General features: G+C 41.4%; 1 protein-coding gene across 16 annotated transcripts; it reads right to left on the reverse strand.

Moving 5' to 3' along the window:
- Positions 1 to 7,378: 7,378 nt before the first annotated feature.
- LOC139390082 (KAT8 regulatory NSL complex subunit 3) lies at positions 7,379 to 26,252 on the reverse strand. 16 transcript variants are annotated; one of them, XM_071137213.1, is made up of 23 exons: positions 26,004 to 26,251; positions 25,187 to 25,459; positions 24,837 to 25,007; positions 24,559 to 24,649; positions 24,262 to 24,447; positions 21,785 to 21,916; positions 20,338 to 20,454; positions 20,152 to 20,250; positions 19,660 to 19,731; positions 18,092 to 18,166; positions 17,788 to 17,945; positions 17,407 to 17,470; positions 17,036 to 17,224; positions 16,786 to 16,942; positions 16,399 to 16,476; positions 14,733 to 14,909; positions 14,403 to 14,490; positions 14,099 to 14,226; positions 13,562 to 13,668; positions 13,253 to 13,451; positions 11,746 to 11,858; positions 8,516 to 11,654; positions 7,527 to 8,388 (listed from the first exon to the last, which is right to left on the reverse strand). In XM_071137213.1, exons 2-22 carry the CDS (start codon positions 25,396 to 25,398, stop codon positions 11,652 to 11,654), a joined length of 2,616 nt encoding a protein of 871 aa, XP_070993314.1. In that variant the 5' UTR covers positions 25,399 to 25,459; positions 26,004 to 26,251; the 3' UTR covers positions 7,527 to 8,388; positions 8,516 to 11,651. The 16 variants fall into 16 exon arrangements, with proteins under 16 accessions (XP_070993313.1, XP_070993314.1, XP_070993312.1 ...); XM_071137211.1 differs by having other exon boundaries at positions 11,746 to 11,861; XM_071137212.1 differs by having other exon boundaries at positions 7,379 to 11,654.
- Between the last annotated feature and the right edge of the window lie 1,525 nt (positions 26,253 to 27,777).

Consider the following 27,777-nt stretch of genomic DNA (forward strand, 5'->3'; position numbering starts at 1 on the left):
ACAGTTTCAGGTTGGATATTCGACGGATATTCGCCTGAAGTTCCCTTACGTCCACCAACAGCAGTTAGGGACTGTCAACATAGTGACAAATCAAAATGTTACTCTTTAACTATTACTCCTAACACTTTCAAAACTGGTTGTACCCGATGGCATAGACACACATTGCACACCCTTTAGTTTGTCCATTTTCATCTCACATGATTTTAAATGCATTTTTCCAAATGTAAAATTTCAATAGCTCCTTGGTCATGTGACCTAGTGACTTCAAACAAGTTTCAGAATGTCCACTCAGTTCACCTACACATTGCACACCCTTAAGTTTGTCCATTTTCATCTCACAAAATTTTAAAATTATTTTTCAAAATGTAGAATTTCAATAGCTCCTTGGTCATGTGACCTAGTGACTTCAATCAAGGTTCAGAATATCCACTCAGTGGGCCTACACATTGCACACGTTGGTCTATTTTCATCTCGCATGGTTTTACATGAATTTTTCAACATTTTGAATTTCAATTGCTCCTTGGTCATGTGACCTAATGTCCGCTGATTACCCTTCTATATTGCACACTCTTGTTTGTGTACTGTAAAATCACGCAGTGTAAAGTACATTGTACATCATTTTAAATTTGCAATAGCTCCTTGGGCATGTCAATTACACACCTAAGAAGCATGCAGTGGATATACACCCATATTGCATAACCTAGTCATGTATCTTCTATATTGTGGTACATTATTATTAGTTTGACCATTAGGGGGTTCAGTCCAGTGTTGTGTTTACCCTTTTTTTAAATATTTATCGACAATAATTGGTAGTTCTAAGTACTTATTTTCCATATTTTTTATTTTTCCACAGTATTTAACAGTGGTACACAATAGGAGAGAGACAGATAATATCTCCTTTCGTCATTAATATCAACCATAAAGGAAAAGGGCAGAGTACGAGAGTCATGCTATTAATTGTCCAAAGCAGGGATGGAGAGGGAGCTAGTGAGGTAGGCTGCAGGGGGTTTGCTGGTCAATACATATACTGAACATGTAACCACAGTAACGGTGGCCAGTAAATCAATTAATAAAAATGTAATATTGACAAATTAAACCAATTGTAGACCTTTAATCTTTTCCAACATGTCAACAGACACTTAAATCAAATTAAGTATGAAACATTTCACAGTGTTAACTTTCTCTTTATCCCTGGTTGATGTACATTTCAGAGCCTCTTCAGTGTGGATGGGGTATAGCATACATTTTCAACAACAAAGACTACACTTCCAGTTTGTGTTCTTCACTCTGTTGAACTCATTTGTCTTCATTCCTTGGCACAGCACATGGAACCACCGTTGGCATGCAAAACATTCAATCTAAAACAAAACAAAGCGTAACACGTTATAAATAATATCAAATATCAATGCAGTATGACGAATGACGAATTAGCCATCCATTGTGTTATATCATAAATTGTCTTACATGCCGTCACTGTTGTCAAAAGATTATAAACATGTTAAATAAAGGGCTTCACAGGCAAGGATATTGCTGCCAGTAAGATTGAACCTAAATCAACCATTTATCGGATCATCAAGAACTTCAAGGAGAGTGGTTCAATTGTTGTGAAGAAGGCTTCAGAGTGCCCAAGAAAGTCCAGCAAGCGCCAGGACCGTCTCCTAAAGTTAATTCAGCTATGGGATCGGGGCACCACCAATACAGAGCTTGCTCAGAAATGGCAGCAGGTAGGTGTGCGTGCATCTGCACACACAGTGAGGCAAATACTTTTGGAGGATGTCCTGGTGTCAAGAAGGGCAGCAAAGAAGCCACTTCTCTCCAGGAAAAACATCAGGGACAGACTGATATTCTGCAAAAGGTACAGGGATTGGACTGCTGAGGACCGGGGTACTGTCATTTTCTCTGATGAATCCCCTTTCCGATTGTTTGGGGCATCCGGAAAAAAGCTTGTCCGGAGAAGACAAGATGAGTGCTACCATCAGTCCTGTGTCATGCCAACAGTAAAGCATCCTGAGACCATTCATGTGTGGGGTTGCTTCTCAGCCAAGGGAGTGGGCTCACTCACAATTTTGCCTAAGAACACAGCCATGAATAAAGAATGGTACCAACACATCCTCCGAGAGCAACTTCTCCCAACCATCCAGGAACAGTTTGGTGACGAACTGCCTTTTCCAGCATGATGGAGCACCTTGCCATAAGGCAAACGTGATAACTAAGTGGCTCGGGGAACAAAACATCAATATTTTGGGTCCATGGCCAGGAAACTCCCCAGACCTTAATCCCATTAAGAATTTGTGGTCAATCCTCAAGAGGCGGGTGGACAAACAAAACCTCACAAATTCTGACAAACTCCAAGCATTGATTATGCAAGAATGGTATTTGACAGCATGCCAGGGCGGATTGCAGAGGTCTTGAAAAAGAAGGGTCAACACTGCAAATATTGACTCTTTGCATCCACTTCATGTAATTGTCAATAAAAGCCTTTGACACGTATGAAATGCTTGTAATTATACAGTATTCCATAGTAACATCTGACAAAAATATCTAAAGACACTGAAGCAGCAAACTTTGTGGAAATTAATATTTGTGTCATTCTCAAAACTTTTGGCCACGACTGTAGAGTGTTTGTAGACTTTAAGAAAAGAAACATGAAGTGACAGTTTCATCAGTACTTGCTTAAGAAAGTCATATCACAAAGATCACAGATGACAGTGCCCACCAAATCTATGACAATAGAGAATGAATTGTAAGCACCAAAGTATGTGCCAAAATAATTTCTGAAAATGTCAGTTGTTGAACATAATACTTCTGCTTACAATAGCAATTTATGATATATGCAGTTGAGGAATATTCCATGTACAAACACTACATGTAGAACGGACATAAGACATTCCCACATACAGTATTTTTTTATTTCACCTTTATTCAACCAGATAAGCCAGTTGAGAACAAGTTCTCATTTACAACTGCGACCTGGCCAATAAAAAGCAAAGCAGTGTGACACAAACAACAACACAGAGTTACATATGGAATAAACAAACGTACAGTCAATAACACAATGCAAAAGTCTATATACAGTGTGTGCAAATTAAGTAAAATTAGGGAGGTAAGGCAATAAATAGGCCTTAGTGGCGAAATAATTACTATTTCGCAAATGAACACTGGAGTGAGATGTGCAGAAGATGAATGTGCAAGTAGAGATACTATGGTGCAAAGGAGCAAAAAAATATTTATAAATAAAATAAATAACAATATGGGGATGAGGTTGTTGGATGAGCTATTTACAGATGGGTTACGTACAGGTGCAATGATCTGTAAGCTGCTCTGATGGCTGATGCTTAAAGATAGTGAGGGAGATATGAGTCTCCAGCTTCAGTGATTTTTGCAATTCGTTCCAGTTATTGGCAGCAGAGAACTGGAAGGAAAGGCGGCCAAAAGAGGAATTGGCTTTGGGGGTGACCAGTGAAATATACCTGCTGGAGCGCGTGCTACGGGTGGGTGTTGCTATGGTAACCAGTGAGCTGAGATAAGGCGGGGCTTTACCTAGCAAGGACTTACAGATGACCTGGAGCCAGTGGGTTTGGCGACGAATATGAAGCGAGGGCCATCCAACGAGAGCATACAGGTCGCAGTGTTGGGTAGTATATGGGGCTTTGGTGACGAAACGGATGGCACTGTGATAGACTGCATCCAATTTGCTGAGTAGAGTGTTGGAGGCTATTTTTTAAATGACATCGCCGAAGTCAAGGATCAGTAGAATAGTCAGTTTTACCAGGGTATGTTTGGCAGCATGAGTGAAGGATGCTTTGTTGCAAAATAGGAAGCCGATTCTAGATTTAATTTTGGATTGGAGATGCTTAATATGAGTCTGGAAGGAGAGTTTACAGTCTAACCAGACACCAAGGTATTTGTAATTGTCCACATATTCTAAGTCAGATCTGTTCAGAGTAGTGATTTTAGGCGGGTGGGCAGATGCGGGCAGCGATTGGTTGAAGAGCATGCATTTAGTTTTACTTGCATTTAAGAGCAGTTGGAGGCCACGGAAGGAGAGTTGTATGGCATTGAAGCTCACCTGGAGGTTAGTTAACACAGTGTCCAAAGAAGGGCCAGAAGTATACCGAATGGTGTCGTTTGCATAGAGTTGGATCAGATATTCACCAGCCGCAAGAGCAACATCATTGGTGTATACAGAGAAAAGAGTCGGCCCGAGAATTGAACCCTATGGCACCACCATAGAGACTGCCAGAGGTCTGTACAACAGGCCCTCCGATTTGACACACTGAACTCTGTCTGATAAGTAGTTGGTGAACCAGGCGAGGCAGTCATTTGAGAAACCAAGGCTGTTGAGTCTGCTGATAAGAATGTGGTGATTGACAGTGTCGAAAGCCTTGGCCAGGTCGATGGATATTGTCTTTTGTTGATGGCGATTATGATATCGTTTAGGACCTTGAGCGTGGCTGAGGTGCACCCATGACCAGCTCGGAAACCAGATTGCATAGCGGAGAAGGTACGGTGGGATTCTAAATGGTCGGTGATCTGTTTGTTAACTTGGCTTTTGCAGACCTTAGAAAGGCAGGGTAGGATAGATATAGGTCTGTAACAGTTTGGGTCTAGCGTGTCTCCCCTTTGAAGAGGGGGATGACCGCAGCAGCTTACCAATCTTTTGGGATCTCAGACGATACGAAAGAGAAGTTGAACAGGCTATTAATAGGGGTTGCAACAATTGGGGCGGATAATTTTAGAAAGAGAGCGTCCAGATTGTCTAACCCATCTGATTTGTAGGGGTCCAGATTTTGCAGCTCTTTCAGAACATCAGTTATCTGGATTTGGGTGAAGGAGAAATGGGCAGGCTTGGGCCAGTTGCTGTGGGGGGTGCAGAGCTGTTGACCGGGTTATGGGTAGCCAGGTGGAAAGCAAGCCCAGCCTTAGAAAAATGCTTATTGAAATTCTCAATAATCGTAGATTTATCGGTGGTGACAGTGTTTCCTAGCCTCAGTGCAGTGGGCAGCTGGGAGGAGGTGCTGTTATTCTCCATGGACTTTACAGTGTCCCAGAACCTTTTGGAGTTTGTGCTACAAGACGTAAATTTATGTTTGAAAAAGCTAGACTTTGCTTTCCTAACTGCCTGTGTATATTGGTTCCTAACTTCCCTGAAAAGTCCCATACAGTGGGGCAAAAAAGTATTTAGTCAACCACCAATTGTGCAAGTTCTCCCACTTAAAAAGATGAGAGAGGCCTGTAATTTTCATCATAGTACAGTTCAACTATGACAGACAAAATGAGAAAAAAAATCTAGAAAATCACATTGTAGGATATTGACCTCATTCCGTCAGTAGAGGATGCCTGGTTATTCTTTAAAAGTGCTTTCTCACCATCTTAAATAAGCATGCCCCATTCGAAAAATGTAGAACCAGAAACAGATATAGCCCTTGGTTCACTCCAGACCTGACTGCCCTTGACCAGCATAAAAACATCCTGTGGCGTGTTAAGCATGTTCCAGTTTAGGTCACCTAACATTACTAACTCTGAAGATAAATGAGGGGAAATTAATTCACATTTGGTGTCCAGGGCGCAGCTGGGGGCTGAGGGGGGTCTGTATAACAAGCGGCAATAGTGAGAGATTTATTTCTGGAAAGGTGGATTTTTAAAAGTAGAAGCTCGAACTGTTTGGGAACAGACCTGGATAGCATGACAGAACTCTGCAGGCTGTCTCTGCAGTAGATTGCAACTCCACCCCCTTTGGCAGTTCTGTCTTGGCGGAAAATGAATACACATACATAAAGGCATTTTTCAGCTATGATTTTACCATTCAGAATCCAGAATGGATATGGCAATGGGTCCAGCACAGGATGTAATACACCCTTACAACAATCTACTTTTGTTCTTCTTGACTTCTTATCTGGTAAACTGCTACTATGTGTCAAGAAAAGAGCCCCAATTAGGGGGTAGTGTAGTCCAGTAAAAAAGGTCTGGTTTAGATTAAAAACTATTTCCCTGTGTCCTCGTTCATAGGGGCATGAGAGACTAGTCAGTGGCAGAATTGAGTTGGCACTTTATTGGCCCAAACACCCATAGACCCACAAGGTTGAGGTTACTCATGGACAGTAATTAGTAATACATGTTTTTTTTGCAATGATGCATTATGTCTTCTAACTATCCAAGAATAGGATCCAAAGTGTTAGGAAATATTTGTTCCCATAAATACAAAGGAGGATGTCTCTCCTCATACCTCTGGCACTTTAGTCAGACTGCCAGACTGTGCACCACAGAGCCAATCAGGAGAGAATACATGATTACGTGATTAAAAAGAGCATATGAAACATTGTTTTTCATGAAGCCTACCTGTGCACCTTACTTTAAGCACCTCTGTTCGAACACCTCTCCTGTCCTTGATCCATACCACATACAGCCATTTGCGGATCTTTTCAGTGTCCATGTGAAAGATAGTTATTGCGAGGATGGAACATTTGTTAACTTAATTTTTACAAATTTAACACCAATGTGAAATGAAGGCCTGCAAAGCTTACAGATTTAAGTCTAATAGCATGAGATGAAAGTAGACAAGCATCAGAGTGTGCGATATGAAGGCATAGTCAGTGGACATTCTGAACCTTGTTTGAGGTCAGTAGGTCACATGACCAAGGAGCTATTGAAATTCTGCATTTTGAAAAATTCATGTAAAACCATGTGAGATAAAAAATGGACAAACTAAAGGGTGTGCAATGTGTAGGCCCACTGAGTGGATATTCTGAACCTTGTTTGAAGTCACGAGGTCACATGACCAAGGAGCTATTGAAATTTTACATTTGAAAAATTCATGTAAAACCATGTGAGATGAAAATGGACAAACTAAAGGGTGTGCAATGTGTAGGCCCACTGAGTGGACATTCTGAACTTACGCTCCCTAACTAATTCAACTTGGAATACAAAATGCTTCTCACATTTACACAGGTTTTTTAAGCTTTTGAAAGCGAATTAATGTCCAAATTGTGAAAATAACACCTGTGCAATGTTGTGCGCAATTTTTCCAACATCATGACACTTATTTGGAGTCTGTGGCTCAAGTGGCTTGAAAGCTACTGAGGTTAGAAAGCGCCAATATCCGTCGAATATCCAACTTGAAACTGTCTTTACCTCGGTCTGGAGAGGGGCCACAGCTATAGGAAAATACTTTATATTTGCCTATATAAAATGATAACCCTTAAACTTAATGTTTTTTTGTACACCTTCTGGAAAACCTTTCAATTTTTACAATGTTTGAAAAAATGTATAACATTTTACCAAAACATTTAATTTCAACACAGCAAAAGATCTCGAAATGTGCGTGCATGGACAATATCCTGGAAAAGAAAGAGCATAATTCTTATGATACCTCCTGGTCAATGTGTATGTTTTTTTTAATGTGATGTGAGAGTCAGTAAAATCTCAAATCTATCATCATTCCAAAGCTACAAATCACCAAAGTGACATTTTGTGTATCATCATGCCCCTCTCTCTGCTCTTATAGTCAACACACACGTGCACGCACACACACATACATTTATATTCCTGGGTGACATTGTCAGAGAGGGTTCCCTTACAACAGACACAAGGTAGAAATCTTCTGTAAGCGACAGTGACCATTATCACAGCCTATTGAACATTATCATCACTTCATTAGATATCCAACTACAATTGGAGAAAAATAAATACAATGTTAAATAAAAATGGGAGTTATAATTCGTACTGTATCATTTTAAATATAGGCAATGGTTTTTATTGAGTCAAGCTCCACCTGTTGCCAACACATAAAATTATCATATTTTACACTACAGTTATGGAAATATTTTACCTGCAGAGAAAAACCTGATCACTCATTTTGTTATCTAAAAATAAACATGAAGAATGATGAAACTATTTTAATGTGTATGTGATTGTGAAGAAACCCAAAAGGAGGGCATGACAAATAAGGTACAGCAATGGATTACTCAAAAATAGTAACTTAATCCGATTATTAGATTATTTTCATTTCTATCACATATATTATAAAAACCTTTCACCAAATATTCAATAGAGGAATAATGAAACACAATGCTGCAGACGGATCATTTCCTAACTAACTGCCCACCCAACTCCCCAGCATTATTGGGCCAATGCTGGCTCAGCTGCCCACTGTATCTTGTTGATTAAGTGGCATCACTGCTAAAAGGTCAGCTTCAATGTCAAGTTCCAGGGAAAGCCTTCCCAACCCTCATTCTTTGTGTAATCATAGGCCTACTACATTACTCAACTTTGCAAAAACACATAGGTTAGGTAGCTTTTAGTGTACTGATTTTTACACTGAAAGTAGAGATGAGTTGAGATTAGCTGAGTAAGCATGTGATTTGTCATGTTCAGCCCATTGCTTGGGGACTGAACAGGATGGAGCTGTGTTGACTAAATAAAAGTGTCCTTTTGACACAAAGATCATGATGAAATTGCAGTCTGATTTATTTTTTATTTTTTAAACTGCAAAGCAACCAAGGAGAGCAAATTTGGCTGTTTTTGACATTTCAAAAAATTTAGAACAGACAGGAAAAGCTTTCATTTACACTGAAAGGTGACTTCTGAGTTGTGTGAAAAAAAATCTGCCATTTCAGTGTGTTTGAGGCAATATACAGTGCATTCGGAAAGTATTCAGACCCCTTGACTTTTTCAACATTTTGTTACATTACAGCCTTATTCTAAAATGGATGACTCTACATCAATCTACACACAATACCACATAATGACAAATGAAAACAGGTTTTCAGATTTTTTTGCAAATGTATAAAAAAATAAAACAGAAATACCATATTTATGTAAGTATTCAGACCCTTTGCTATGAGACTCGAAATTGAGATTTCGAGTTGAAAAAAAATTGAGATGTTTCTACAACTTGATTGGAGTCCACCTGTGGTAAATTTAATTGATTGAACATGATTTGGAAAGGCACACACCTGTCTATATATGGTCCCACAGTTTACAGTGCATGTCAGAGCAAAAACCAAGCCATGAGGTCAAAGGAATTGTCTGTGGAGATCTAAGACAGGATTGTGTCAAGGCACAGATCTGGGGAAGGGCACCAAAAAATGCCTGCAGCATTGAAGGTCCCCAAGAGGACACTGGCCTCCATCGTTCTTAAATGGAAGAAGTTTGGAACCACCAAGACTCTTCCTAGAGCTGGCCGTCCGGCCGAACTGAGCAATCGGGTGAAAAGGGCCTTGGTCAGGGAGGTGTGACAGAGCTCCAGAGTTCCTCTGTGGATATGGGAGTACCTTCCAGAAGGACAACCATCTCTGCAGCACTCCACCAATCAGGCCTTTATGGTAGAGTGGCCAGATGGAAGCCACTCCTCAGTAAAAGGCACATGACAGCCCACTTGGAGTTTGCCAAAAGGCACCTAAAGGACTCAGACCATGAGAAACAAGATTCTGTGGTCTGATGAAACTAACATTGAAGTCTTTGGCCTGAATGCCAAGTGTCACGTCTGGAGAAAACCTGGCACCATCCTTACGATGAAGCATGGTGGTGGCAGCATCAAGCTGTGGGGATGTTTTTCAGCGGCAGGGACTTGGAGACTATTCAGAATCGAGGGCAAGATGAATGGAACAAAGTACAGAGAGATCCTTGATGAAAACCTACTCCAGAACGCTCAGGACCTCTGATTGGGATGAAAGTTCACCTTCCAACAGGACAACGACCCAAAGCAAACAGCCAAGACAACACAGGAGTGGCTTCGGAACAAGTCTCTGAATGTCCTTGAGTGGCCCATTCAGAGCCCGGACTTGAACCCGATCGAACAGCTCTGGAGAGACCTGAAAATAGCTGTGCAGCAACGCTCCCCATCCAACCTGTCAGATCTTGAGAGGATCTGCAGAGAAGAATGGGAGAAACTCCCCAAATGCAGGTGTGCCAAGCTTGTAGTATCATACCTAAGACGACTTGAGGCTGTAATTGCTGCCAAAGGTGCTTCAAGAAAGTACAGAGTAAAGGGTCTGAATACTTATGTAAATGTGTTATTTCAGTTTTTGTTGTGCTTTTTTTGGATACATTTGCAGAAATTTCTTAAAACCTGTTTTTGCTTTATCATTATGGGGTATTGTGTGTAGATTGATGGGGGGGGGGGGGGGACGACTACAGAATCCATTTTAGAATAAGGCTGTAATGTAACAAAATGTGGAAAAAGTCAAGGGGTCGGAATACTTTCCGAATGCTCTGTAGATCACTCATGTTGTGTTACAGTAGAAGTCCCATACTAGAGAGTGTGAATATGATATTTCTCATCATGGATCGCTGAAGGAATGGACATGAACTGTGGGGAAGTTAGTTGACAGAGGTCTCTCGCTAGCTTCCTGACGGGTATATGTATCGTCTGCTTATAATAGACAAAGCCTGGCTTATATAAGAGCTAAAACCTAAAACACACTGTCCTCTATCTTGTCGGACCGTTACCCATGTGTGTAACGCAGATGCAGAGGATGTCTGCTAAATGAGTAGGTCTATGTTAATGCAGCTGCCTGTGAGAATGATTATGCACTCACATCATTTAATGCAAATTCAATTCATTCAGTGCGCAGGAGACGGTTCAATCATTGTATTCTGAATTGGAATACGGTTTGGAGATATGCTTGTTCAATTCTTCACTAATATCCAATTGAGCTATTTAAACTAACATGAAAATCCCCAAACGATGGTGCCAAGCATTATCATTACAATCCGCCAGCCGCAGAACTTTGGATATAACATTATAAATATAATTTAGACCAACACATTTTAACAATTAAAGTTCAGTGAAGACAGTGGATTTCTTTCTCTTGATTATATTACTGAAAGGTAAGGACTCCCAGAGAGAACCACACTTTTGTTCCATTTAAAAGTAAAATGGTTTACAAATGTAGATCTGTAAATTCACATTTTCAACCCAGGAGTAGTCCACCTACTTAAACATGATCATTGTCACGCTACATAGAAAATATTTTTTCTGAACATGAATTGAGAAATCAATTCCATGGTTCGACTTTTGAAACATCTTGCCAGGCCAAAAGGCTTTAATTAAACATGAAACAATATTAGCTGTAAAATTCCACCTAGCATAATTCCTCCCATGATGGTCAAATTAGAAATCCATTGACCTAACTGGAGCCAAACAAAGTTACAGAACAAAGCATATAGAAAAAAAACTGTTGTAATGATCTCAAAAGACAGGCTTAATTTAAAGATCCAATGGTCAAGAAAATAACATAAGTTAACAATTACAATATTTTCCCCTCTACACATATACAACTATCATATGGCTGTTACATTATCCATTGCCTTACAAAAAAGTGTCAACTGAGACCTTGTGACAAAAATAAAATACCTTCAATATTTTATACCATCTTCAACTCTTAACTGAAATGAGTGTGGCCATACATATATGTTGGGCTGATGACATTTCCTGCAGCATGGAGACTGGTCCACTACACAAGTCAATTCACACCATGGGGAAGGAACCCTTCGCCAAGTGTTCATCTGTTGCATTGGGGAGAGAATAGACATAAGGGCAGGGGGTACATGGCTACACTCTTTTTCTATGGAGTCGGATCATAGCCAGTCCAGTCACTCCTCCAGGATGAGTATCACATCTGGCATGATGCGTGCGATCTTTGGGTTCATCACTGCAATAGAGTATTTTGATTTGAAAACAAATCTTCATTTTAGAACATGTGATGGAGATGTTAACATATTGCTGCTTGTGAGGAGACCCACCTTCATATCAGGTGGTTTGGACAGCATCAGTGGCCTCTCAGCCTGGCCCAGCGTAGTCATTCTGCTGGGCTGTCCTCGCAGCATCACAGTTATAATGGTGGGGGCTCTGAGCCCTGCTGCCAACAAAGTGATGGTATGGGTTACACATCTACTCAGATATGTATACTAGAACTGGGTGTCAAGCCTAGTTCAGACAGCATTTTCCCTCAGACACAGCAAAGTGGACAACATTCCAACTGAAATTCCTGAATAGCAAATCCAGCAGTGTGTGCTAATCCAATGAGGGATTTTTTTTTTCTCTAAATCAAATTAAATAGTTCTTAAAATACAACTCAGTGCCCAAGGGCTTATTTTGCATTTTGCCTGTATTGTCATGTCTGGCTTGCTTTTCTCAATGGTAAGAATAGTCCATGTCTGGAGATGTAGACTAGAGAGAGATGAGTACCGTTTTACTCTTAGTGTAAATAATTATTAATCCAGGTTTGAACTTTGTACAGAATTACAAAAAAAGAAGCTATCAAAGACAACAGCAATCCTGGGAAAGGAGTGGACAACTTGGATATCGCAACAGCAACACCCATTTCTCGATCAAAAAAAGAGGAATGAAAACATGGGTTATTTTCCAGTCTTTATTGCAATGATAGAAACAGGTGGTATGCCGGATGTGAATATTATTGCTACTCCTCATACTCTTTCCTCTCTACAAAGTCCAGTGAGTCCGTGGGTCCTTGCGTGCATCTGGAATCATGGCTGCTGCTTGCTTGTTGCAGGTGATTTAATTAATGGATTTACAAAATGTAACATGAAGACCAAGCAATCAAAATGAAACAAACATAAAGAGGCATCTACCGAGTGGACAGATCTGGTGAACAAATGCAGTCTGAACAGGGCCATTGACATCGTCAGTTGTCATGTGACATTTAGGCGATATTCAAAACGCCAAAATGCATGAATGTCCATTTGTTTTTGGCCCTCTTGATTCACAATTATCGTGACAACAATTTTGTATCAATGAGTTCCATGTATCAAGGAAACTACGGGCAAACATGAACATATTCAAAGATTCTCATGTAAGCATTTACATTTGAAATGTGTAGACTAATACATAAACAATATGTATTAAACATGACTTCATCAAACTGCTAATTCCAATGTCACATACACCTGGATCATGTATTCATTGATGTTTTCCTTATGGCTCTTCCAAACATGAACGTTAGTACAAAAACACATCATCCCTTACGATACAAATCTGTACACTTTGATGTTACATGGCTGCAAGTCTGGTTTTCCTGATACTGACCACACCTAGGATCCTCATGGATGACTATCTGCATACACATTATTGATCATGCTGTCCACTATCTCAGTCAGCTATCTGTAGTGTGGCCAAGGTGACCTGGCGATAGGGCCCGTCCTGCTATTCTAGCTTTTCCGAAAATCAGGGGGTTAAGGAGAACCCTGGGCATTCAGCGTGGCCGCCGTGGTTTGGCAGTTCGGGACGTACCGGCACTCTGGGTGGAGATGTGTGCCAGGCTAGGGAGGCTGCTCGCCAGCTTGGCCAGCCCGCCATTGGTGAGTAGCTGGTGGATGGCAGTGGTCTTGGACAGCCCTCCAGTGGAGACCACAGGCACTGCCCGGAGCAGAGTGCTGCTGCCAGTACCTATGGAGCTAAGGACCTGACCCTGGGGCTTCCCACCAGAGGCCTGAGGGGGATAGGAGAGGTGGAGTCAGTCAGACAATGAGTCAGCACACAGACAAACTCACATTACTGAGTATACTTTTTGCAGGTTCATGAGAAAAGTCCAGGGTGTACCTGAATGCTGCCCATGCTAGCTGTGGTGGTGGGCAGGCTAGGGGATTTGGTCACGATCTCCTGAAGACTGAAACTTAGGCCTTGGAGGAGGCTGCTGGCGGAAGGTGCTGCACACAAACACAGCGAGAATGAATCAGCACTGCTCACATTTACACACAGTCAATACCGAAGGCTCAACAACACAATTACTGACGACAGTTGAGATCCACCCCTATTCGTCCAATCGACAAAACAACCTCTGCTAGAAAAGTCCAACGGTTAAGCTTCCATAGATAATGCAGAAGTAACACTACAAGTAATCAATAACATTGTTTGCTCAGATCGGCTCATGAAGTGCTCAAAATCGGGACATAAAACAGAACTCTCCCCTTTTTAAATGTGTGATGGATTTGCTGTTCCTCTGCACAACTAACAAATCAGTGAAAATATACTGTACAACAGTTTTGGTTGTAGTTCAGTGTCTAGAGTCTAGACTGTCATCTTTGAGATTCGCTGCTGTGCCAAGTTAGGACAGTCATGCAGGCAGGTAGGAGATACCTTGGGCAGTAGCAGGAGCTTGCGCCTGGACTGGTGAGGAGGACCCTGACACCATGCAACTCTGCAGGTTGTGGAAAGAGCTGGACCCCGAGCTCAGGGCACTAGACACCTCTGTCAGACTACCAGACCTGCAGTAACACACATAACCAGAGCTGTGGTAGCTACCCACCCCATAGTTTTTTTCCTATTCAACAACTTCCAACCAGAGTCCAAAACTCAATCCGTTTGCTGCACAGAGCTGCCCAACAGGAGATTGTCTGGGGAGTTGGAGATCATTGTGTGTCCATGTGTGTGTCAGGCCTACCGCTGGGATGTGAGGAGTCCAGAGAGTTCCTTGGCTCCAGACACAGTCTGTCCCACAGTCACAGCTAGGGGCATCCCAGAAGGACCTCCTGCATTAGAACAGACAATTAAGAAAATAAGCCAAATCTGATCAGACAACACCACACTACAACATTGAAAATGGTTTCTAATGACTTTAGAAATAGTGGAAATAAGAAAATATTTGATAAACATTCAGATAAAAGCCCCACACATATTACAATTAATTTGGCAACAACTTCCAATCTCTCTTTACTGGATCATTCACTTAGAGGTTCAGAAAACTGCTCATAGTTAAATCTGAGCGAGTTACCTTCCTGTGCTGTAGAACTGACAGTGCCCCCTGCTGTCTCTCCATGCAGAATGGTCACCTTAATCTTGGCTCTCTTGGAGGTTTTGGTGGGAGTGGGGCTGGGAGTCTGCCTCCTCTTCAGATGGGCCCGCAGCTCGTCTCTCTCCAGGCCCTCGGTCTGCTCACTGGATACAGGAACTGAAACACAGACACAGCACATCACTGACTGGGATAAACAGACCAGACCATTCCAACCCTGATCACAAATTCACTTCTCAAAGTATAATGGAATATACTGAACAAAAATATAAACACAACATGTAAAGTGTTTCATGAGCTGAAATTTTACATCCCGGTTAGCATTTCCCCTTTCCCGAGATAACCCATCCACCTGACAGATGTGGCATATCAAGAAGCTGATTAAACAGCATGACCGTTACAGAGGCACTTTGTGCTGGAGACAATAAAAGGCCACTCTAAAATGTGCAGTCGTCACACCACACAATGCCAAAGATGTTTGAGTGTGTGCGCGATTGGAATGCTGACTGAAGGAATGTATACCAGAACTGTTGCCAGAGAATGTAACCTCCATCATTTTAGGTAATTTGGTAGTATGTCCAATTGGCCTCACAACCACAGACCATGTGTAACCACGTCAGCCCAGGACCTCCACATGCAGCTTTTGTCTGAGACCAGCCACCTGGACAGCTGATGAAACTGGGTTTGCACAACCAAAGAATTTCTGCACAAACTGTCAGAAACCGTCTCTGGGAAATTAATCTGTGTGCTTGTCGTCCTCACCAGTCTTGACCTGACTGCAGTTTGGCGTCGTAACCAACTTCAGTGGGCAAAAACGCTCACCCTCGATGGCCACTGGCACGCTGGAAAAGCGCTCTCTTCACAGATGAATCCTGGTTAACTGTACCAGGCAGTGGGCGAGCGGTTTGCTGATGTCAAAGTTGTGAACAGAATGCCCCATAGTGGTGGTGGGGTGATGGTATGGGCAAGCATAAGCTACAGATAAACACAATTGCATTTTAACGATGGCAATTTGAATGCACAGAGATACCGTGATGAGACCCTGAGGTCCATTGTCGTGCCATTCACCCACCGCCATCACATCATGTTTCAGCATAATGCACTGCCTCATGTCACAAAGACCTGTACACAATTCCTGGAAGCTGATAATGTCAAAGTTCTTCCATGGCCTGCATACTCACCAGACATGTCACCCACTGAGCATGTTTGGGATGCTCTGTATCGATGTGTATGACAGCGTATTCCTGTTCCCACCAATATCCAGCAACTTCGCACAGGCATTAAAGAGGAGTGGGACAACATTCCACAATCAAAAGCCTTATCAACTCTATGCGAAAGAGATGTGTCACGCTGCATTAGGTTTACACTTTTTTATTTAAGGAATCTGTGACCAAAAGCATATTTGTATTCCCAGTCATGTGAAATCCATAGATTAGGGAATTAATTTATTTCAATTGACCGATTTCCTTATATGGACTAACTCAGTAAAATCTTTGAAATTGTTGCGTTTATATTTTGTTCAGTGTATGTATAATGCTCACTTAAAATTGTTATATGACCCTGTTAACAATGTACATCAATGATCTGGCAGTAAGAGGGAGATGGCAGACAGAAAGGAAGAGAAAAGAAAGGAGAAAGACATACTTACCAAAGACACAGGAGGGAGTGCCAGGAGGAAGATTTTTCCTCACAAGCATGTTTTGTTTCATAAAAGCAGCAAACTGGGCTGAAATTAATTGAAAAGAAAGGTGGAAGGATAGTCGAAAGAGAGTAGAGAAGGGATGAAAAGATAGTCACGTTCCATTGTGCCCTTCTGATGTCGTTTCTGCCCTAACAAGATGTGTCCAAGTAAACCATTTTCACCATTCAATATCGCATTCACATCTTCCCAAGCCCATAGAGCTATTGAAAAACCCAATGGCAAGAGAGTTAAATGACTCATTAAAACAAGCGCACACAAACAAATGTGTCAAATGTGAGAGCTGTGGTGTGTGTGTCTGCGTCTGTTTTCGTACATGCTAGTTGGCACACAAACCTTGTGCCTGCTTGTGTGTGAGCACAGTCCCAGATCGCTGCATATGGGTCTTGAGGAGTTGTGTTGCAGTGATCAGACTGGACTTCTGTGCTGGGGACAGTCCCGACGTCTTTGGCTTGGGGCTGGAGGTGGGACTACTGCACACACTGGACAGGTCCTGAGAACACAACCATAAAAACAAAGCCAGTCAAATGATCAGCAATGTATATATTATTCTCCCGGAGCGTGCCTGACCTGATGCAGGACATACCTCGGAGCCTGAGGGGGATATTGGTACTCTGAGGGCAGGGGAGGAGGGGCGCCCCCTTTCCAGGTCAAAGGGTAGCTCGCGTCTAGGCTTCTTCTTCTTCTCCGTGTCAAGGTCCCTCAGCTCTCCTGAGCCATGGCCGTGGCTCTCCGCCCGCGTCAGCACCCCCGACAGGAAGTCTGCTATCTCATCCTACACAGGAGAGACAGACGTATATCTGCATGAAAAGCATTTCAATGGAACTCCATGTGAGGAGTTTGATGGCTAGGGTTAAATCCTTAAAATCCTTTGACGTTTTCATAGAATCTTAACCTAAATTTGTTTGAATAAAAACACTATGGCTTCTTTACAGGACAAGAGCGACATGGACCAACCTGAATGCAGCGATCCACCATGGTCTGTGTCAGTCCCTCTGATTTCATCTTTGTGGAGTTGATTCTGAGGAAGAAAAACATTTAGTTAAGAATGAGAAACAAACTCTGATGCACTCAAATTCTTCAATTTAATAGCCCTGCAGAAAATTACAGCGAGCAGTGAAAACTTCAGGCCTTTTGTCTTCACAAGAAAACATTCAGAATGCTTTCAACTGCTGCTACCTTTCCGTCTTAAAAATACATATAGTGAGCAAAATGTTTGGAACATGGAATTGCAAAACAAAGAATCGTGATTCATATACAATTGAATGATATATTGTATGGGTACCTAAGTATCGTGATAATATCGTATGGCAATTCCCAGTCCTAGAGTAAACCCACCTGAGGTTGTCGTCGGCTCCCCCCACCACCACCATGCTGTTGTCGGCTCGGAGTTTCTCTCGGAACTCCTCCATGGCCTCTGTGCCACACTGCAGAGCATTCTGACCAACCACAAACAGCACTGGTGTCTTCATGTCCAGCAAGGGGTCGTCCACATCCTGCCAGTCAACAATACAAAAACAGTCAATACACATCTAAGATCCAGAGACATGTGGCAAAATTATGTTGATCGGTGTAAGACAAGTCGAAGCATCATATCTAAATGTCTCCACAATGCAAGAAACATTTGAGCACATTTCCTTACCCCTCTTGGTCCATTGATGGTTAGCAGTGGAAAGCCAAGACACACCACAGCAGTCAGGTATTCCATGAGAGAGACCTGGCAGAGGACAACCACGTCAATATGTGCAGTGCACCAACGTCACATCCACCAATCACAACACAGATCAGAGCTCAGATTCCACAAGGATTGTTTTCAATAACCACCAGACGTTCCGAAAGTATTCACACCTTGACTTTCCACATTTTTGTTGTGTTATAGCTTGATTTTTGTCACAGGTCAACACACAAATGTCAAAGTGGAATTATGTTTTTTGAATTATTTTATAAATTAATAAAAAATCAAAAGCTGGAATGACTTGACTCAATAAGTATTCAACCCCGCTGTTATAGTAAGCCTAAATAATTTCAGGGGTAAACATTTGCTTAACAAGTCACACGTTGAATGGACTCATTCTGTGTGCAATAATAGTGTTTACATGCTTTTTTTAATGACTACCTCATCTCTGTATCCCACACATACAGATAATTGTAAGGTCCCTATGTCGAGCAGTGAATTTCAAACACGGATTCAACCACAAAGACAAAGGAGTTTTTCCAATAACTTGCAAAGAAGGGCACCTACTGATAGATAGGTAAACAAATATTGATATGTTAAAAAAAGCAGACTGAATATCCCTTTGAGCATGGTGAAGTTATTAATGACACTTTGGATGGTGAATCAATACACCAAGTCACTACAAAGATACAGGCGTCCTTCCTAACTCAGTTGCCGGAGAGGAAGGAAACCCCTCAGGGATTTCACCATGAGGCCATTGGTGACTTAAACAGTTAGAGTTTAATGGCTGTGAAAGGAGAAAACTGAGGATGGATCAACAACATTGTAGTTACTCTACAACACTAACCTAACTGACAAGCGTGAAAAGGAAGCCTGTACAGAACAAATATTTCAAAACATGCATCCTGTTTGCAACAACACTGAGTACTACTCTCCATATTTTAAAGCACAGTGGTGGCTGCATCATGGGTATGCTTGTAATCATTATTAAAGGACTTGGGAGTTTTTCATCATAAAAAAAAGAAACTGAATGGAGCTAAGCAAATCCTAGAGGAAAACCTGGTTCAGTCTGCTTTCCACCAGACACTGGGAGATTAGTTTCTTTCAGCAGGAAAATAACCTAAAACACTTGAAAATCTATGGGAATACCAATTTGACAGAGACTGAAGAATTTAGAATATAATACACAGGTAAATGTTGCATAATCCAGATGAGGAAAGCTCTAATAGACTTACCCAGAAAGACTCACAGCTGTAATCACTGCCAAAGGTGATTCTAATATGTATTGACTCCGGGGGTTGAATATTTATCTAATCAAGATACAGTATATTAGTGTTTAATTTTTCATAAGAAGTTGACAAAAAAGGACAATTAAATCCCTCTTAAAACACACTTTGTAACAAAAATATGAAAAACGTAGAGGTGTGAATACTTTCTGAAGGCACTGTATAACTTTCTGAGCATCACAGAGAACACTCTCAGAAAATGTTGATGACATGTAGTAGACAGAGACAGCAGTCATACAGCAGCCTTACATGACAGGCGATGAGCGCTCCCACATTCCAGCCAACCAGGATAATGGGTTTGTGAGGGAAGTGACTGTGGACCTGGTTCATAAATACATTGAAGGGCAGATAAAGAGATAAATAGACAGTCTAGCACATAACTTTCAAAGAACTATCTGAAATTGCAGCAACAATCTAGTCCAGTGGTATTCAAATATGGGGGTAATGCACTGGGTTTGCCAAAAATCGAAATAAAAAATAAGAATGCCGATTATTATTTGGGACAATATAGAAATGTTTTCCAGAAAGATGATTTGAGAAATAATTGTATTGAGTAAATATATTTATTGGTTTCTTTTCATTTTCATAAGAGATGAAAGTGCAATGAATTTAAATGTATTTGTTGAAATGTACCAATTGTACAGTTGGAGATCCCCGCTGAAAAAGTTTGAATACTGCAGACCTAGTCCATTAGGAACAGATATTTGGCTACACAACTTCAGGTTCAGACAACAGCCTTACCTCCATGACTTTGGCCCTGACGGTGCCCAACATGTGCTCCAGACACTGAGTGATGCCCACATTGGCTCCACTGTTCACGTGGGTATTTACCGGGATTACCTGAGACAAACATGTTGGTTTATACCTATTGGGTGTGTATAAAACGCAGTGATGCACAATCACACTTGAGAATGAATAGATACAAACCTTTCCCAAGCAGGAAAGCTGTGACTGCCAAAATCTCATTCGGCGCGAGGTAGAAAGAGCAGGATTGGTGGGCCCTGATGGTGCAATTAAGATGAGTGGGGAGCCAGGAAGCTTGCTCTGCAATACAAAATAGAAATCCAGTCATTATCACATTAATAGCAAATGCAATCAAAGGATCCCAAGTCAATCCAGAAACATTAAAGTAGAATTTATTTTAATGACCAAATCTCTCTTTTTTTTTTTAAGTAAATGGAATATAGACACCTTTAGACACCTTTGTGATTTCACTTGTTATTGAGAAACATACCCCAAATAGCAAATCAGTTCCTTATCCTTGTTGTGTAGTATGGGGGCCCTGAAAAAAAACATGAACAAATGCTCCAAAAACACCCAAATACGCATCTTAGAAACGCTGTCACTATAGTGATGCAGGTCTTTAGATGTACCGTATACTATACGGACACACCCAGCCTGCACAGCAGCGGTGGGGAAACAGCTTGAGTCAAACAAAATGGAATATAAAGTTGCAGATAAGGTTCTGAATGACAAAGACCTGCATCACTATACTGATATATTTGCTGTTTCTGAAAGGATGTATTTTTGTGTGTGTCTTTTTTCAGTTTTTTTTTACTGCACAACAAGGATTAGGGAGTGGTTTGAGGAAAGTTTCTGAAAAACAAGTGAACTCACAACAATGTCTGGACCATTAATTTTTTTAATGGTCAAAGTTAGGCATATACAGCGGCTTGCGAAGTATTCACCCCCTTGGCATTTTTCCAATTTTGTTGCCTTACAACCTGGAATTAAAAAAGATTTTTTTAAAAGAGGTTTGTGTCATTTGATATACATAACATGCTTACCACTTTGAAGATGCCAAATATTTTTAATGTGAAACAAACATGAAATAACACAAAAAAAAAAACAGAACAGGAGTGTGCATAACTATTCACCCGCCCAAAGTCAATACTTTGTAGAGCCACCTTTTGCAGCAAGTACAGTTGCAAGTCTCTTGGGGTATGTCTCTATAAGCTTGGCACATCTAGCCACTGGGATTTCTGCCCATTATTCAAGGCAAAAGTGCTCCAGCGAATTGGATGGGTTCCGCTGTTGAACTGCAATCTTTAAGTCATACCCCAAATACCACTTTTCCGGGTTTTTTCCCCATTTCACTTCACCAATTTGGACTATTTTGTATGTCCATTACATAAAAATCCATTTAAATTAGAGGTTGTAATGCAACAAAATAGGAAAAATGTCAAGGGGAATGAATACTTTTGCAATGCACTGTAAAACGGTATTAAGATGAAACTACAAAGCACTTCCTGCCACAACTATCAATTTCATCCCTACTACCATTTGGAATGTTTCCATTGTCTTTTTCATTCTGACTGCAGTGAATTCTGATTGCTCCCAGAACCACAGACTGGGATTAGCATTAGAGACCTACCGGTTTGTTGTGAGACAGAACGCCCACGGCTGGGTCCCAGGGCCTCTTCAGTAGCAGAGAGAGGGCCTCTGCACCGGCCGCTCCAGTCTTCACTGATGAAGTCAGCAGCATCCTGTCAATCAGCGAGGGCAACTGCACAGACAGAGATGTTGAGTCATCCTGGCCATACTCTGAACCTGATTATTACCAAGGGGCTTTCTATTGACATATCCACTATTGTTGTTGCTGCTTTATCGGATCACCACTATGTATTTTTTACTACCTTTTTGCCCATAGCACAGGGTAATACTGAACGCATTATTAAGAAACACCATCTTACCTCTGAAGTTGCTACAGATTTTAACTGAGTGTGAACAATACTCCACCGATTCTGCCTTCCTCGTAATGATTTAGTTGATCATTTTAATAGCAAATAAAAGGGCAACCATTGATGCCACAGCTCCAACAAAGCTGAAAAAGTCAACATTCTAATGGAGAACCCCTTGGATGAGTGAGGAAACTAATACATTTAAGAAATTACAGAACGGCAAAACAGAAGAGGATGAAGTCAAAGTTGCAGGTCCATTATGACATTGAGAAAGCCACTTACCAGACGGGCAAATTTTTCTAACTTGATCACTAATAATCAGAATAATTTGAGAGTGCTCGCTCTGTGTTTGCAGCATATTTCAGAGATTAGATAAACATCAGGCTGGGTATCAATCAAGCAAGACCTGATGAGAGTTTTGATGATATGTGCCCTAGCCTACCACGCAAAGGCACTATGGATTTATTTTCCCTGGTTGACACAGACATGCTCAGGAAAGTGATATCACAACTTAAGCCATCTACCTGCCTTCTTGATCCTATCCCCCCCACCTTCAAAACAGATTTTAATTGCATATCTGAAGAAGTGTAAGCTATTGAAAATCACTCCCTGTTCACAGGCACTTTCCCCACTGCAGTAAAAACTGCTATGGTGAAACCCCTTCTGAAGAAAAGTAATCTAGATTATTCAGCGTTTAGCAATTGTCAGCCAATCTCCACCCTTCCATTCTTAAGCAAAATTCTTGAAAAATTGGTTTACAAACAGCTATATTAGTTTTTCAAAATTCCAATCTGGTTTTCAGGCCTACCACAGCATAGAGACAGCCTTAGTTTAAGTGGTAAATGACCCAGCGCAGATGCCCAACAGCTCTCTGTCCTTGTACTCATGGATTTATGTGTTGCATTCGACACGGTTGACCATGATGTCCTTCTGGAGAGGTGGATTGGCCTAACCGTCTAGTTCTAATTGGTTTAGGACCTACTTAACAGGTTGAGAGTTTTTCACCCATGGTAAACATAACTCAGAGAAAATACATATCACATGTGGCGTTCCACAAGGCTAGATTTTGGGTTCGGTGCTGTTCAGTTTATACATGTTACCCGTTGGCAGCATTATCAGAAAGCACAGCATTGATTTTCACTGCTACGCAGACGATACACAACTTTCCATCTGTGTCACCACAGGATTTTAGCTCCACAGATAAATTAGACTGTATTAATGATTTAGAAACTTGGATGGCTAACAACTTCCTCCAGCTAAATCAAGACAAGACTGAGGTACTTATTGTTGGAGCCAAAGCACAGAGAATCTGGCTGCACATTTTAGTTCACAGGCAATAAAGATAAAACACCAGGTAAAAAAGGTGTTATTTTAGATTCCGAATTCAATTTCAAATCACAGGAATGTGAACAAATAGCTTTTTTCCACCTGAGGAACATTCCTCACTCAGGCTGATACTGAGAGACTCATCCATGCTTTGATTACAAGCAGGCTTGACTAGTGTACTCATCTCCTTTCTGGTCTACCCAAGAAAGCCATTGGTCAACTACAAAACATGCAGAATGCTGCAGCACGGGTAATGACCAAGACCAGACAGAGAGCACAAAATACACCGGTTTTAAGGTCTCTGCACAGGCTGCCTTTGAGTTTCAGAATAAATTAAGCTTCTTCTATTCGTTTTTAAAATCAATCCACAACTGTGCACTCCAATACATGTCAGACAGGCTTTTAAGTCATTTAGCCAGTAGGTCCCTCAAGTCCTCTAGCACAGGCCTTTTAACTATCCCAAAGCCTAGGACCAAGAGGCATGGAGAGGCAGCCTTTAGTTATTATGACCCCAGCCTCTGGAATAGCCTGCCAGAGGACCTGAGGGGGGCCGAAACTGTGGACATTTTTAAAAGAGATCTTAAAGTCGTTCAGTTTTGATTGTTATTCTTAGTTTTTAATCCTCTTATGTTTGTTGTGTAGTAAATATTTCAGTATTCATTTTCATTGTATATTCCTGTTAAGCACATTATGTTGAATTCCATGTCTGAAATGTGCGGTATAAAAAAAATCTTTATTTGACGATTGTCACAGTGATAGAACGTATCCCTCTATATAAGAATGCATGTCACAACATCAAATAATGTGTACACACTTTTTGAGAGAGAAAGAGACAGAGGAGTACCTTGCTCTTGAGTGTCTGCAGTACATCTAGGTAAGCAGCCAGCATGGCCAGACTGAGGGATTCTATCAGGGTGCTGTGTAGCCACTGGGTCAATTTGGTGTCCCAGTTGACACTGGCCAGTGCATGGCGCACCTTTCGGGCACACTTGTCCACAGCAATCCTGCGCAATACTGGCTCATTGGAGGCCTATGAGTCAGAGGAAGGGATGGTAAGACTAGAGGGACAGGAACTTTGATAGTCATTGAAACTGAATTAGTACCACATACAAAAGCACTTAGTTGGTGCATATGAACTCACGTTTTCATTGGCAAGCCGGGCCAGTCTTTCAGCTTGCAGAGCCTTCAGCACCTTATTAAACAACTTGTTTTGAATGACCGACCATCCAGCCCTGTAATACAAGCAGTCAGTAATGAAGTCTGACGATTATCACCATTTGAAATGGAGATTGAGACAAAGACGGTGTATACAAGAGCTGAGCAAACAAGGCATCTGCAACACATAAGTCCTTACAGAACAGATATATTTTTAAACCTCAATAGGGTTATTCAAAGGGAGGTCGGGTGGAGGCCACTCACTTGTTGATGTGTTCCTCCCAGTCATCAGGGGGTGGGGGACCCTCAGCAATTGTGCGAGCAAATAAAACATGTCGCTCACACTCCTTCATAACACTGCGTGCTTTATGATTGTCATAGAGTGGAATAGGTGTAGGCGTGACAGATTCCACATCTATTGACAGGTCTGATTCCCTGCAAAAGAACACAAACATACTTCAGTAAATGCTGTCATCCAATTTAAGCTGCAACTTTATTATTGTCGTGATAAAGCTACTGCTACAAAATTACATTTGTTCTGAGACACAGGTTTTCAATGTTAAAATTGTTTGGGCAATGAGTCATCAGTGAGGATAATGAGGGTTAAAACTCACGGAACGGCATCAGGTTGGCGACGGGGTGTGATGAACAGCATGCGCGTGGGCCGGGCACTGCTGGCGTCCGGGTGGGCATTCCATGGCTTAGCATAGCTGTGGTCCAGGAACACCAAGTCCAGTTCACGCTCATGGACAGACAACTGGAACAGCAAAGATGTACCCATCCTCCGCGCTGAAGTCTGGAAGTCCTTGTCCACACCACGGTGCATCCTCTACTGGGGCCCCAAGGGCCCTACAGCTCTGAGACAGAGTTCTGCTTTCAATCCAAGCCTGAGCAAGGAGGAACTGTGATCAATACCACTATCATATTCATCAAACATCATCATGTGACATCACATGTAATTTGTACCCCTCCTCTTTACCCCACAGCTGGTTAGTACAAGCACCATTCTTATCCATTTTGTAACGTCAGCTTAGGCAAGTGACGTTGACTAACGTTAGTTCGCTAACTAGTTACACGTAAAGTCATTATTTTAGCGAGCTACAGTACACAGGGGAACGTCTCTGAAGAAGCTAAGGTTGATAGTAAAATACACGGCGGTACGCAAGCTCTGAGTTGTTGACATGACGTTACTAGTTGGCTAACTACATGTCTTAGCTAGACGGCTAACGCTAGCTAGCAACAACACGATATATTCATTAAACTAACGTTAGAGCATGGCTAACAGAAGGGGTAACTAACAACTGATAACTATACAGGGCATTACAACGTGTATTATTGTAGCAAATATTAACAAGGCGAACATTACATTAGCTAGCCAACATGGTAACGTAGCATTAAACCTAGCACGCGCTAGTAGCATCGGCTACTCACCTTTTCATGCTACTTCCATTGATAGCATTACGTATTTGCAATCGAACAATAATTTACACCAAATTAAGTCATATATAAATGTCAACAAACAACCTACGTCTAGATTTTGTCACAAATTTGAGAAGGACGGACGTTAGCTACTAGCTACGCCTCGTTGATATATTACGACCGAATCCTTTTGTTTTGCGTGGGCGCGAGCCACCGCCACAGTTAGTTCTGCACACATATACAAAACACGGACTGGATTCCTATTTCTTAAGGACGGTGCATGTTATGGTGCCTAGTTTAGAGGCGCACCGCAGTTACGCCCGTCCTTCGCAAGGTCTTTTTTGTTGGGGAAACAGCTAACTTCCTACAATTCTATAAATTTTGTCATGTGCAGTTTTATAGCCAAGCTCATACTATTCTATACATATTGTAATGAGGCTGAGAGAAAATGTTGCTGTTTTAAAGCTGCAATATGTAACTTTTTGGACAAACACACTAAATGCACATAGAAATATAAGTTATAGATCTGCCATTCTCGTTGACAGCAAGTCTAAGAAGCTGTAGATGTGTTCTATATATTTCTATGTTTCCCGTTCTTACATTTCGTTTTTGCGTCTTTTACTTTAGGTTTTGTACACCAGCTTGAAACAGCTGAAAACACAATATTTTTGGTTATGGAAAATATTGTTGTGCCACAGAAGCACTACTTTGATCTCTACATGTTCCAATTGTCATGATATTGTAAATTAGGTTAAGTGTTTTTCTGTTGGTTCCTCAGTTGTTGTATGGCCCTGATATGTACACCTATGTGTGAACTGAACTGGAGTTAAGTTCTAACACTTTAGTTACTGTTTATCTACAATAAACATCCTGAAGAGAGAAGGTGATTTTTGGAGCTTCTTCCCACGCCATCTACATATTAGAAGGTCTATGGCGCTACAACAGTTGCAGCAGTGGGCCAAACAGACACCCCACAAACCAGAGAACGAGCAGCTGGCATGGGGAAAACATTAGATCCACACCCAACACAAGTCCAGTCAGAGGGAAACACATGGACTTCCAGGTATGCAAACCAGCTTGTCACACCCTCATTCTTGGGTTAATACCCAACAAAACAGGGCAGAGGAAGAACGACAGAGACGCTAAATGTGGTTGAGGAGTGTGCCCATGCCAGCAGCAGCAAGGCCTGCAGCAGATAAATAACCACAAAGTAGTTCAGGACTGTTACAATGTTTCCCAGTTACTGAGAAGTCAAGTCTTAAAAATACTATTATTCACACTGAAAATGCATGCCGCCTACATAGTACCACCGTATGAGTTATAATACCCATAAAACCTAGGGGTCAAACAAGGAAATAGTTCCAATCGTTTTTCCACCATTCATTTTTCCCATTACGTTTTGATAACTGTGTAAATCTCTCTAGGACAAAGTGACTTATCAATATATTCGCCTGTATTTGCTCAGCAAAAAAGAAATGCTAGTTAGCTACAAATGTGGCTGTCAAAAAGAACTACAAATACCATGATGATCTGGACAAGATTGACAAATCGAGGATTTGCAGTCTTGCATGATGTCTACTTTGTTGCTAATTAGCATTTTCTAATCTGAGAGTAAATAGAGCTGTCACGATCATTATAAGGAGTGGACCAAGATGCAGCGTGGTATGTTTCCATCCTTTATTTTTGGAATAGAAAACAAAAGAACAAGAACAAAACAAGAGCAAAACAAACAAACGGTGATGCTAATAATATGCCCACAGGCAACTATACATAGACAAGATCCCAC

This window comes from Oncorhynchus clarkii, chromosome 30 (genome assembly GCF_045791955.1).
Source record: "Oncorhynchus clarkii lewisi isolate Uvic-CL-2024 chromosome 30, UVic_Ocla_1.0, whole genome shotgun sequence".
NCBI classification, from domain to species: Eukaryota; Metazoa; Chordata; class Actinopteri; order Salmoniformes; family Salmonidae; genus Oncorhynchus; species Oncorhynchus clarkii.

Coding starts and splice junctions, on each gene's coding strand:
- LOC139390082 (XM_071137211.1), bottom strand. CDS start 25,398: ATGCACCGTGGTGTGGACAAGGACTTCCAGACTTCAGCGCGGAGGATG. Junction 24,448..24,558: donor CCCGGCTTGCCAATGAAAAC/GTGAGTTCATAT, acceptor TCTGACTCATAG/GCCTCCAATGAGCCAGTATT. Junction 14,910..16,398: donor CACTCCCTCCTGTGTCTTTG/GTAAGTATGTCT, acceptor TCTGTGTTTCAG/TTCCTGTATCCAGTGAGCAG.